The sequence below is a fragment of the Pleuronectes platessa genome, chromosome 9 (assembly GCF_947347685.1).
Source record: "Pleuronectes platessa chromosome 9, fPlePla1.1, whole genome shotgun sequence".
NCBI lineage: Eukaryota > Metazoa > Chordata > Actinopteri > Pleuronectiformes > Pleuronectidae > Pleuronectes > Pleuronectes platessa.
The window spans coordinates 13,184,355-13,198,269 of record NC_070634.1 but is presented as its reverse complement, the minus strand read 5'-3'; the positions used below and the strand labels follow the sequence as shown (position 1 = coordinate 13,198,269).

The following is a 13,915-nucleotide window of genomic DNA, read 5'->3' as shown; positions in this document are numbered from 1 at the left end:
CGTCGATCCAAGGAACTGAAAAAGTCATGTTCAGCGGCAGCGATGGAGAGGAGGGGGGTTGCACTGGGGCTTTAGTCAAAAGGATGAGGTCATCCAGAGGGCAAGGATAGGGCAACCAGCTCGCTCTGTCAATCTGGCTCAGAGAAAGCTCTGGGAACTCTAATTTGAAAGGTGAAACAAAGGCCTGACTGCACAAATAAATCGCTGAGCTACTGAGTGCAGACCGGGGTAAAAACAGATTTATTGACCAGTGGCTGAAAGATTTTGATGAGGACCTTGGAAACACGAGGCCTGTTTCCAGTGGTTCGCTCCTACGTTTTTAAATGCAAGTCTGACACTTTGCTGTTTTAGTCCCTACTAAAGCTGAAACAGCATTTGAAAAGCAACCGAACGCACATGAAGGCATCACCGTATTGTGCACCCACAGCTTCATTTCATTTCAAACACACAGGCACAAAATAGATCCCTCTGTCATGCGTCACAGGGAGGAGCGAGGCTGGAGCACAGCACGGAGGAGAGCGACTGAAACCAGGTCTGTAATGGGAGGAAGAAGGTTTGTACAGATGGTAACATTTTTCAAATTGGTGACTCAGCCGAGTTAGACCTGTGAAACTCTGGTACCAGAGCACGTCTGTCGGACATCTTGTTAATTGTTCGAAGGCCTGTCTCCTGATTCCCTGTCTCTCTAGTCTCTACCATCTTTCTTTCGTGGCCGCCCACCAGTCAGTCAGATTGTTTGCCTTCCCTCCTCCTTTTTCTCAATGATTACTCCTTCATTCTATACAACTCACCCTGTCTGCCTACTTAGTGTCTTTCCTGCGTGTCTCCGTGCTGGTTTATCAGTCTGCCTCGGAGGTACTGTTATGGAGGGGTGTGTGCGAGTAAAGGGTGGCGCTGTACCTGATTGTGTCCTGGGGGCGGAGATTTATGTGGTCTTTAATAGAGTTTACGAGTGGAGCCTTGTTTCAAGAGCTCCAACCGGCAGTTCTCACATCAGTCAGGGACTTGGGGACCGAGTCGTGCCCAGTCGGTCTGTGGCAGCAAAGAAGCAGCCATTGTAGTTAATTCCTATTAAGTGCCTCTAGATTTCTGAATGAGCATGACATCAGTGGTTTACAAGACTCAACAAGAGTATCAACTACCTCACGATTGAAATAAAGGACACGTGTCTCTTAACACAAGAGATTCACCTACATGAAAATAAAAACAACTAGAATGGAACTGAGTAAAGTGCATCCCTCCACCATTTTGTTTTCATCAAGATTCATGAATTATTGTCTGAGAAAAAGTTGAAGTCAGGCCCCTTCCCCTCCACACTAGTTATGGAAATAGGTTGAATCGTTTTTGTCAAAAAAAAACCTCACACATAGAAACACTGACAAAAACATAAGCACTTTGGCAGAAGTAGTTCTAGAATGGCACAGAGTCGAGCCCATACCTCTGCCAAGGGCCAACAGTCCCCGTTGGAAACCACATTTAAATCAGTTAAATCTGGCTTTTCATTTGGATCATCACCAAATTGAAAACACTCTCAAATGTCTGTCCCCTACAATCCATGAACTATTCTCATGTCCAAAAACATGCAAATCTCGCAATGTTAAAGAAAGTAAAAAAGAAAATACTTGATCTGTTCTTTTTGTCCAAATCCACCCCAAAATTGTACAGATTCTCTTTTGGCCCATGTCTCATCCTTATCCCAAGTTTTGTGGAAATCTATTCAGTAGCAGCGTAACCCTGCTGACAAACAAACCAGCGTACAGGGTTTGATAAAGTACCCAGTTGTACTCAATCTGCTTTCACTCCAGCTTTGAGCTCAGTAGCAGATTGTTTCATTAAACCCTCCTTCTAAAAACTGTTCCCCTCTGAGTGGAGAGAAAAACATCCATAAAACTTTATTATTTGTCTTCCAGGATCATGCAAATAAATGAGGTAAGAGTGAAAACGAGCGTGAACAAGTATGTTTTGGGGTAGAGGGGGTAAAGAAAGGTGAGAGGTGCAGGGGCAGGTTGTAAGTAGAGCTGAAGTGGTCCACTGGGTTGTGTATAATGGGGACAGGGCAGAGGGGCCAGCGAAGAAGCATGGGTCACATTAAAACCAGGTTCAGTGAGAGGGCTCCGCTAATGCTACCTAATCCCCGACAAGCCTGGCTCAACACACACACACACACACACACACAGACACACACACGCATGCACACACGCACACACACACACTCACTCACTCAGGCTCAGTTGTGCTCTGTTGGCACTTATTTATGACTGTAGGCCAGTGGCGTGTAAGAGGTGTGTTAGTGTGTGTGTGGCTGATGTCACAGGCAGGCCGCTACACTGAGTTCATCTCGGACCACCGAACATGCCATAATGCACTTGCAATCTTTTCTCCCACCATAGAGATAAAAAGTCAGATCCTGCTGTCTCACATCCTATGTTTATTAGCAATAACTCAGGATATTATTTGTGGCTGCTGCACATTTATATTAACTTTAAAGATAAATGGTGTGGACAGAAATCAAAATTCTGTTGCAGTTAAAGAAACTTCAGACTCCAGTCAGCATGTTTCAAAAGAATCACTTATTGGATTCTTGAATATCTTCAGATGTTCAAGCTAACTTCACACGGTTATTGGTGAGTTGTGAACATATGAGAAAGGAGACAGAGTTTCAACCATAGACGGAAGATATGGTAGATCTAAAAAATGTCTCAATCACCACCCGCTGGCTGGCAACAGTATAGGTCAAAATGTCACCTCCTCCATGTTAGTGGATGGGATGTTTGCCAAGTTACTGTAATACGTGTCAAATCATTTTTCTCAAAGATCATTTCTGTCACTTAAGGTAGTTCCTATCACGCCGTTTTCCAGTAAGTTTGGTTTTAATTTCTTATTTGAAGTCATAAAAATTAAGTGAAAAGAGCGATGAAATGATTGACAGCTCCATTCATGATTAGCTGAGTCCAGGTATTAGCGGGATCTTGATGCCGCGGCTCCATACCCCAATCTCTACTGCACCTATATCTAAATGCGCAAAATGGTGGCTTTCGTATTCTGAATATTTTGGCTTCATTTCTGGATACTGGGAGGAAGAGGTCACGTGTTGTCCATCTCCGTACACAGTCTATACATACTTCTCTCTCAAGCTTTCAGTCTTTATTTCTTTTACTTTGAAATTTGAAAAGTAACAACAAAAAGTGCAACAGCCTGGAGAAACAAAGCTATAAACTGTTGTTCTGTTTTCAAAACCCCTTCCACGGTTAAAACAGAATAAAGTCGTGATTGATATTATCGAAAAGAGAGAAAAGGCACAAACTGCAGCAGCACACACAGTGCGCCGCAGATCTGTACAGTGATCCGCTGCTTTCGGCAGGGCTAACCTGGTTAAACAAAGGTTATTAAACAACGCCGTCCCAAAAGACAACAACATTCCAGAGGGGCCAAGTGGGTCTCCGAGGAAATCAGTCAGTCACATTCCTGTCTGTGATCAATCAGCCTCTGGCTCACACAACCTGAGATTAACCTCAGCCTTTATGGAAACTACCTGCCCTTTCCACAGAAAGCACAGCCTATACAATGTACTACAGTTTCCCTTGTTGTGATGAGCTAATATGTAACATGCAAATATGGTGTGTGTTTGTGTGTCTGTGTGTGTGTGCGCGCAGAGGGAGGATGGATCCACAGTGTGACAGGAGCAGAAGGGACAGAAAGGAACGCTCACTTTCTCCACCAAAGGCAGAAAGTGGGCGAAGGGAAAGATCTGGCACACTGGACGCCAAAGTATGGAGGAGCACTCCAACCCGCTACACTCTGCTACTCAGTCTCAGCGACAATATGGTGGAGTCATTACGGCCGGTCTCTCAGGTACTCGAGTGAGAAAAGGGATGTGACCTCTGTTGGACTGGAGTTTATAGAGGAGCAGAAAAGCAGGTTTATTGATTGTTGAAAGTTTTTAACAAAGTTCTGCAGGATAAAGAAGTCCACCCTAGCAAGACAAACACATTTCTCTGCACCGCCACGTGATTTATTTGTTCGAAATACTTGCCACTGTCAACTTTGAATAAATGAGTAAGTGCAGGCAAGTGGAGAAAGTGAGGTTGACTTCGTTTTTCCAGTTAAGAAAATGCTAAAATTGTGGCACTTACTTTAAACGGAACATTTCTTGGAGCCACACTGTATTATTCTCCCATCAACATCAAGCTCAATCGTGGCTTTAACACGTTTGTTTTTTTCTCTTTTTTTCTAATTTCTCATTGTATAAATATGAATCGAGATAAAGAAACTGGGTCTCATACAGTTGTCAAGTGCACGGTGTCCCTGTTTTCTGTTCATCCATATCTGCCTCTCTACCTCCCTCCATCTCGCCTCATCGTGCAGGGTTCTGGCCAGCACATAATTGTCTAAGTGCTTCTGGATGGCAGCAGGCTATTTGGTCATTAAGGGGCCTATTAAGTTATTAGTGCAACAGGGGGACTGCCGTCTGCCTGCCGACGGGACCAGATGATCGACCTGATACGTGTCGCCCCGCAGTTTTCCACATATTTGCGCAGGTAATTATAGCTTAGATGTGAAACACCCTCAGATGTCACGCTTAAAGAGGGGATACACGTCGCCAGCACACTTTAAAGGTAATCTCCTCTTCCCCTTCTCCTCCTCTCCTTCCACCTCTTTTTTCCACCCAGTGTGTGTGTGTGTGTGTGTGTGTGTGTATGTTGATGTGCATGTGTGCAGATGAGCAATGGTTTAGCAATGAGACAACCAGAGCCTCAGGACACGTCAGGGAGAAAGATAGGGAGCGAGAAGAACTGAAATGAAATCCAAAGGGAGTGAGGAGGTCAGAGAAGAGACGAGCAAGTGCAGACACCGAATCGCTTTTTCCATCATTCAGACTCCGCGGCCGACGCATCCCTTCAAACCTAAACTTACACACCCGTCCCGAAATGTAAATATTTGGAAATGGGTAAGGTTTGGTGTTACTTAACTCCTCCCTTTAAAGATGTCCCTGTTTAGGTGAACACGATCCAAGAAAGACAAAGTATTCTGCATGATTTGATACGACGCATGGGAATCGTATTTTGATTTCATTTCTGCTGTTTCTCTTAGAAACCCTTGCCCAGTCTTTGGAGACGTTCACTACCCTGGGCCCAGACTTTTACAGTCGCTTGCTTACCATCAAGGCACATCAAGAAGCTGCCATGCACGGCCAGAAACTTCTGGATCTGTTCAGAGAAAAACATTCCTCCTGGATATGTGCTGTATTTAACTTTGACTGATTTAAAATCATTTTCAAATCACTGACTTCTATCCCTGGGTTATGCAGTCCAATCTGAATTGGAAAACCAAACACAACTACAAATCACAAAGAATATCACAAAGAAATTCTGTTGGGTCTAAAGGGGGTGTCTCTGGCTCAGACGGACAAGATTTTCACTTTATAAAACTCTGAGTTTGCTGTCCAAGACACCAAGTGCCTTTCATTATACAGTTTCATACATACAGTAATATCACAAATCCTAAACATCATCACATTTCGGATAATTATATCCTCAAGAAATACATTATCATGATACTTCGGTTACATCTCCAGGATTTGAGGCGTCCTGCTGTGACCACAGCACATGCAGCGTCCCTGATGGAAATAGACACGTCCGACTGAGAGTGAGGCTGTAAACAAAGATCCTCCTCACCAGGAGGAGGACAACCCTCCTGCTGGGAGGAAACTGGAGTCTGTCACCTACGGTGCCACTATCCCTGAAAAACCCTTACGCAGCCCCTTCTGCAGCCCCGACGTGGCAACACTGAGGTGTGCCGACAGCCATTTCTGTCTCTTTCTCACACTCGCACAAACTGTCTCTCTCACAAGTCTTAGCACAAAATAGCTCGAGCTGATGGAAACTCGCCCTGATCAGATGCCGAGCCGGGTCCTCTATCAGATTTGGGTGCTGCCTGCCTGTGCCTGCTCAGCAGTGCCCAGACTGACCCCAGCAGACTGCCAGTCTCCTCTATGCTCTGCTGCTCCGCGGCTCCACAACCACCTCCCGCCATGACCTTTGACCCATGCCCAGGGAGGCAGGCGCCACTGATATGATGTAATTTCTCTCCGACATGGGCCAGTGGCCTCAGCTGCAATGCGACCCAGGGAAAATAAATACGGGTGTTTATTTGGTGAGAGAGGGAGAGGCCCACAGGCTGGAGCCACCCTCAAGTTTCCAAAAGGTAGCTGCGCACTAAATCCATTTTTGTTCCGCGTCTTATCTCCAATAATATACAGTATGTAGGTGGAAATAAGCCACTGACGTTTGATGCTGGGCACCAACAACCGTGCTGCACCATTGTCATGGTGCTGACAGCTGAGAGAGGGAATTTCTTGTTTCTAATTCAACAGCCCAAAAAAAAAACCTTGCATCTTCAGAGACATTATTCTAATTGACGACAGATCAATTTACACGATGGGGAAGAGGAAGTATAATAGGTGATGTGGATTCTTGGAGATTGGGTTGAAATGCTTGCTCCCTCTGAGACACTAAGGTTTCTCCAGCCCTTCCCAATCGGTGCATTCACAAAGACTTTGGTGCTCGTCGGCTCGCCCAGTTGTCAACTTACATCAACCTCCACGGAAGTGGAGAAGAACCATGCATCACAACCAGTCTTTGTTTCCACAGAATATAACCTCCCTCTCACAGTCATCCACACCTCTCTGATATCTAATGGGACCATAAAGAGGCCTCAGACAGACGGGACTCTTCATTAGAGGTCTACGCAGACTCTGGCACACTTAGACGTCTCCGTGTCTCTGCTGCGCTATCACCCACCTCACCAAGGATCACTGCACTAAAGCAGCCCCTCCGCCCCCTCTCATCCCCACAGAGGTTGATTCATTTACTGCAGCGTTTTTTTGTCTAAAAACAACATCCTCTGAGGTCACAGGTTCCCCGCAAGACAACGTAACCCGCAGGGCTGAACAAACCTGCCTGTCTCCCACTATAGCGCTTGCTCCACTGCCAGGTGCCAGTGACGAATCCTCATTGTGATCGATGAAAAATCTCCAGCGTTTATGTTTGTAAGAGCAAAAATAGAGGATATTGTAAGCAACTACTTTTTTATTGAGAACAAATAATATGTGGGCCTGCAGAGTTTGGATCCTCTCCCAACTCCCCTGTAAAGAATCGCTCATGTTTCAGATTAGCGTTAGTGGTGAGACGATGTACATCAGTCTCTGTGCATTCTCAACCCCTCGGCTGCCTTTGCTCTCTCTCTGCTCCGCAGTCTGTCTCTGCCTTTCCCTCTCTCCAGTGTCTCACTTCCCTTTCTTCTGATTCCCACCCACGCATTTTCTCTTTGACTCTCTGTCTATCCATCCTCCTCTGACCTCATCGCTGCTGCAGTCAAGCGTAGAGGGATCCAATCAACCATAGTGTTCAGATTAAATCACAAATTATTATAATTGAGAATAATGGTTTCCATGTCAGTTTCAGTTGGGCTCCGAATTGTTCTCATACATATCTGGAAACCAGGGGGCTTGGAAGCTGCAGTCCGGCAGTGCTCGGGCTGTGGAGGGGTGAAACTCAAGTTATCCCTGATCCCATTTGGACAGAATTTCCATGGCAATAAAACTCTTATCTGAATTTGAGCACCTGTCTTGTAAAAGTTTTACTGTCCACTGTAAATCCAGAGAATTCTGCCTGTGCTTTTGAGCACTGAGGAATGATAGATCATGAAGATCGAAGTGAAAGACAATTTCTCCAGGAACATTAACACAGTTTTCTACAGTTGGACAAACTCTGTGATAGTGTCATTCAAGACAGTGTTGCCTTTAAGGGCAGTTTCTGGCAGCGTATGTCACTTTGGGACATGAATAATTTAATAACAAGAAAAGGGCACGTCCACAGGAATTAATAGACTACAAAAACTGCAAAGCCTTCCTAACAGCATTTCCACTTGTCCTCTTCATTACTGAGAAGCCCAGTGGGCCTTGCTGAGCTTATTTCTAGGGGCAGTAAAGCTCTCAGGCATGTGCAGGGCATGCAGTGCGGTTTTTGACAGTGTCGTTAGGAGGTGTTGATGAAAGCGGAGAGGCTATGAGCCCACTGCCTCTCAAATTAGCCCCAGAGACCTGCGACCCGTCACATGGAGGCTTCGGCCTTTCACAGAATCTGTTGCAATGCGCCGCCAATGCTGCACGCACCGAGGTTTGCAGGCTCACACGGCGCCTTCGTGTGTAGTGTTCCGCGCACGCAAAGCACATGTGTTCGGTAATGAATACACACACACACAAACACACACATACGGAGATGTTTTTCCTCCTTAATGCAGATGGAAAGGTTGTAGAGGGAGTTGAAGAGAACATCCTCATCCCAGAGGGAAGAATTATCTCTTACTATTTAACCCAGGTGACTCGGCTTTGAAAGCATTAAAGTCATCTCACTATATATTAAACATTGATACACTCCCTGTAGATGCTTTATTTAGTCTTAAATACTTACATATAGCTCATAAATACAGTGTATATGAAAGACAAGTGTTTAATGAATTGAGTTGGCTCAGTTGCAGAAAAACACCCTGGAAAACAGCTATACATTTTTGAACATTTTCAGCAAGACTTGAGAATAGGTTGAAGTTTCACACGGGCCTATAAACAGAGGACGCACTTAACTACCAAATAAGACACAGAGTTAAAAAATACACAAGAATGAAGCTGAAAGAATTCAACAATCCAATCCCTTTGCTCTGCTCATCAATTCACTGGGTCATTTCCTTAATTTCTTATGCTCTGATTGCAGTGAGAGTCTCGTGTTTCCACAGACACTCAGACAGACAGTCCGCTGTAATGAAAGAGAGAACTCTCTGCTCTTCTCACCTTTTCTTATCTTTTCAGGATGTGCGTTACTCAGCCTGATCTCTTTCTTTGCAGATTCAGCTGTTGAGTGTTTGTTTAGTGAGGTCGAGGGGAATCCATAACCGTAAAGCTGTCTCCCGCAGAAGACTTTTAATCACCTTGTCTCTTCCTATATTGTCTTCTCCCACATTCTCAGGCTGTTGCTCTCAAAGACGGAGCAACACCCAAAATCTTACCACATACACTCAACTTTTACAGTGGATTATTGAGTCCATCTTGTTGTGTTCGATGCTACAAGCAGATGGATACACAACTCCAGGGTTTTTCTCAAGCCCCCTCGAGTTCCTGGAGTTCCCTGTGTATCCACTCAAAAATGTGAAAAAAAACTCTCCTCTTACCTGAGAGAAGTTGAGCCCATTGAGGGGGTGACACTGCTCCTCCACCCGCTCCACTGCCCCTGTCGTCTTCCTCATCTTCTCAGCTTCCTGAGCCAAGAACAGGTCCAGCACCGGCGTCCCCCTGGACCGGATGTCCAACTCTGTCAGCGAGTTGACCATCAGCATCACCCACACAGGCCTTTTCCTCTCCCAGTTCCCTGCTATGGCGTTGAACAGGTAGTCGGCATACAGGCCGCGGCCACGCTGGTCAGAGGTCATCCAGTAAGGCATCATGTGTTTGACGTAGTCCAGGTGGCGTTTGAGGCGGCGGTACAAGTCCCGAGGTAGCAGCGTCTGCAGGTTCTGCCCATGGGGCAGCAGCTGACAGCTGGTCAGCTTGGAGATGGTCTGAGGGTCGGTCAGGTCCAGCTCAAAGAAAACATTCGGGCTGTTGTAGAAAGCCTGCTTCAGGTTGTTGGGGATGAAGTCCCAGACTCGTGTGTAGGGGACGTGGATGGTGCCGAATAAGTAAGAGGGTGGATGAGGAGGTGAACGCCTCACTGTCCACAGGAAGGAGTTCATGTCACTTTGCTGTGGAAGATTCCGAGGCAGGAGAAGAGGGAAGAAAATAAAAGATGAAGGCAAAAGATTTTGAGAGCAAAAGGAAACAAAAATACCAGAGCCATCACACTGGAGCAAATCACCTCGCCCTAAAACTAAAGCTGACACATTTCCCCTCTATTGTGGTTTTCTGGCTCAGAGGCTCAGGTCAACGAGTGAAAGATTGAAATACCATTTTGAGACGACGGCAACTGAGGTGCAGTGCAGGGAGTTTATAGAGGGGCCTTCTGGGCTGCAAACAGACCCCCGTGTATTGTTGAGGTGCATACCTCAGTTTGCCAAAGCCTCTTTTGGGCCTGGGAAGCATTCTGAAGGCTGCAGTGCAAATATACTGCAATGGGGCTCATAAAAGCCAAAAACTAAAAGAAACCTGCTCTCCTTCTCTGACCCCTCTATGATACTTTTTTTTTTTTTTAACCAGTCAGAGAGATCTGCTGCTGACAGCCTTAAGTTCAGCACTGCTTTTCGTCCTGGATGTCTTACACTACAGGAAGTGTTTGTCTGTTGCGGTTATCATACAAAACAATGTCACAATGGAAATGAAATAATCACAGCCACTTTAAGTCAGAGCATGTTGCATTTAAAATATGTTTCCTGTTAAGTGCTCTGAAAATGTGCTGCGCATGTGCATATAACTTTGATGTAGGCATTATTCAAATATGAAGGGAAAAAAAGAAATTTGCTTGTATAAGCAATATCAAACTTCTGGCGTCTGACACACGGCGTAATCAGGCATTTGAGGGGATGAAACCCATTACTCTTAAATAAAGTTATTCTTAGAAATTGTTTACTTCTCGAAATTTAATCAAGATTTCCTGCAGCGTGTGTTCCAATGATGCTGCACGCTGCCAACGCTGCCTCCTGCCACATAAAACGTCTCAAATACAGCTGCCAAGAAGGCGAGGGAAGTGGATGTTCTGTTATCATCATAATGAAGTGAACTGACATGTACAGCCTGTATTTCTGGCAGAACGTCCTTCTAGACAAAATAAATCTTAAAGTGCAAGATTTAATTTCAAAGCGCTGTTCAGTTTTTGGTGTTTAAACAGAGCTTTTTAAATCAACTTTCACGTGTGACGCTGCAGGCTGAGGGTTCAGAGACATCTCCAATTTTTTTTCTTTCATTTTCTTTGTTTTTGCATGTGCAGCTAACGAGCAAATCTTCGCTTATAAGGCCTATACCCATAAAAGCATAGATTTGGATATGGAAAGTGCAAGCTTGTGTGAGTTCTCCTGCAGGACTAGAGGGTCGAGGTCCCCTCAGTGAAAGCTGCTTGGTCTTCTCTGGAGAGAGGACGCCCATGCACGCAGGCTCCCCGTTTTTTCTTTTAATGGGGGGGAAAATGACTCTTAAGAGAAAACAGAGACCACTGTACTGACGCATTACAAATCACATGAAGCGAGGGAGCACGGGGCCCTCTGTGATCTCACACAACGGATCCGTTCTCCGCACATAATGCAATAACGCAACAAAGGCCTGTGATCTTCCGAACGACTCCTAATGACAACCTCAATAACATTCACCCTCACGGCCGCGACCGCAAGTGTCTGCAGAGGTCACAGCTGCAGGCCCGTCGTGCTGTTTTCCCCCTGAAGAGAGACGCGCGTGTTGGATGAGATGTTTGCAGTCATGATTTTGATTAACTTTTTTTTTTCATCCTCATGTGCGTTCACGGTCGGAGACAGGCGGACGCGCAGACACGTTCTAATGGAGCTGGAGTGCGCACTGCTCCCGGTGCCGCGCTCCTGCAGCTCACATCCATAATTCCACCAATATGTCTGATAAGCGGTTTTGAGAGGCCGTGCATATATATGTGTCTGTGCGTGTGCGTGTGCGTGTGTGTGTGGCGCTGGAACACGATCACCTCTCTGAAAGGTCAGAAACGTTTTTTGCGCATGAAGTCAAGTCACTCGTGGGTTTGTCACATAAACAGCCGTGCAGTGGGCGAGCGGTGCAGATTTCTATGGGCAAACATCAGCTCATTTGTGAGGCCCCGAGTCCGTGAAACCTGGAGCTGCAGAACTGAGCGTCTCTTATTTTGAAAAGGTAACAGTTCAAACCCCTGGACATAAATTATTATCAATAATACAGAATTATTATTATCATTATTATCATTATCATTATTATTATTATAGGGAATCATTAGGCTTTATTCTATCTATCCAGATTTGTCCCGTTAATGTAACATTAGACTACATTCATTATCCCACTCATTTAATTTAATTGAACATGAATTATTTTAACGCATAATGAAATGTGTTAATGTATAAAATGTAACATTTTAGCTTATCCTAGCACATGCACATAGGAATTCATAGGATTATTATTGACATTTAGACAACCTAACAATTACTTTACAATAATAATTGTCTACATAATTATGATGATAATAGAATTTAATTTAACTATTAACAAGTGTCACTGTTTTCTCTAAACTCTGCAGGCTAAGTAACGACCTGTCAAACATGGGACTTAGTGTCAGCCGCTGTTTTGTGGTTTGTGTGCGTGTGTGTGTGTGTGTGTGTTTGCGTGTGTTTCTGTCTGGTATTATCATACATGATTTTTATGACTTAAGTAAAGTTCCTCCAACAAGACTCACCGACTTCGGTGCGACGCACTGCTTCGGTCTGTCGGCTTGCCGTGCGCCCCAGGGTGCAGCGGAGTGCAGCAGGGCGCTGAGGAGCACCCAGCGGAGTCCCGGCGCACAGACCATCGCGTCGAGGGGACTGGACTCCTGTCACACTCGAGCTCCCACCACACTTTGACTTCTCTCCTGTGTGCTCTCCTTGAGTTGTCCTGTCCTCGTCCCCCTTACAAATAAATAGATAGTTGAAAGTGTCACCGGTGGCCTCTGGGCTCACATGTGCGGCTCGGCTGGAGGACCATTCCGCCTCTGCGCCATTCCTGACGCTGCCCTTCAACTTTTCCGCTTAGAATAATCGTCTCTGGAGCGTTTCCTGTCTCCTCTCGGTCCCGAAGCAGGAGCTGTAAACTCTTTGGAGAGTTTGGAGCGGTGCGCTCCGCAAGTTTGGAGCGTCTCTGACTGTGGGAGAGAGAGAGAGAGAGAGAGAGAGAGAGAGAAAGAGAGAGAGAGAGAGAGAGAGGTGGGACGACTGGAGTGTAGCCCTCTACCCCTCCACCTACCAACCCCCCGACAAACACACACACACACACACACACACACACACACACACACACACACACACACACACACACAGCCCTGCTTCTTTTAATAAGAAGAGGGGGCACAGGTTCAGAGAGGGATGACAGGTTCGAATGAGTTGAGTTCCACGAGAAGGGGAACAAAAACGCGAACAGTGTTTACGAGACGATTCTTAAAAAAGTTAAAACGTCTTGTACTCTGAGTTGGGACGTTTCCTCATTCTGCATAAATCCTCTGACTGTCCTGCATGTGTCATCAGAAGAATATGAGCCAAACAGTAGGCTGGAGGTTAATTTCTGTCATGATGATGATGATGATGATGATGATGATGATGATGATGAAAACATTTTAATATTCAGTCAGGGTCCAAACAAAACACAATATAGATATTAAAATATTATTAAAGTATAAGACGAGATGAGATGAGATGAGATGAGATGAGTTGTACCTTTATCGTTCCCCCATAGAAGAAATTCATGATCAACACAGCAGCGAAAGGAAGTAACAGTGCAAGGCAAAAAGAATAAAAATAGAAATACTGTTAACAATAAAAAAATAAATAGAAATAGGGAAACGTCTTTATGTTTAAATAAATATCAATGCCTTATATAGAGAGAACTATATCAACGCCTTCACTGTTGTGTGATACACGTATACATGAGGTTTCATATTCCGGCAGCTTGGAAAGTGTTGTTCTGTGTGACCTCTAGCAGCTACAAATGGTCAAGAACAAAAAGCTTTGAACCACATTGACCGATCCTCCTTTGTCTTAAGTGTAATGACTGTGTTGTTTGTGTGTGACGGTTGAAAAATGTGCCGTTATTTCTCTTTAACGCAGGGCCTGGAGGGCAGGTGGCTTTACACAGCTCAGGCAGCTCAGAGCTTTTGTTTTTGTTTGAATTTCATCAGACTCATTCCAGAGATGTAAA

The 13,915-nt window shown here is 45.2% G+C and overlaps 1 protein-coding gene across 1 annotated transcript in view; it reads right to left on the bottom strand.

Moving 5' to 3' along the window:
- The window catches only part of trabd2b (TraB domain containing 2B), a 66,516-nt gene extending 53,646 nt beyond the window's left edge, over positions 1 to 12,870 (bottom strand). Inside the window, exons 1-2 of the mRNA XM_053430788.1 lie at positions 12,423 to 12,870; positions 9,223 to 9,792 (exon numbers count right to left, since the gene is read on the bottom strand). Of these exons, the coding sequence (XP_053286763.1) occupies positions 9,223 to 9,792; positions 12,423 to 12,536 (684 nt within the window). The 5' untranslated portion in view covers positions 12,537 to 12,870. The remainder of the gene's footprint in view (positions 1 to 9,222; positions 9,793 to 12,422) is intronic.
- Between the last annotated feature and the right edge of the window lie 1,045 nt (positions 12,871 to 13,915).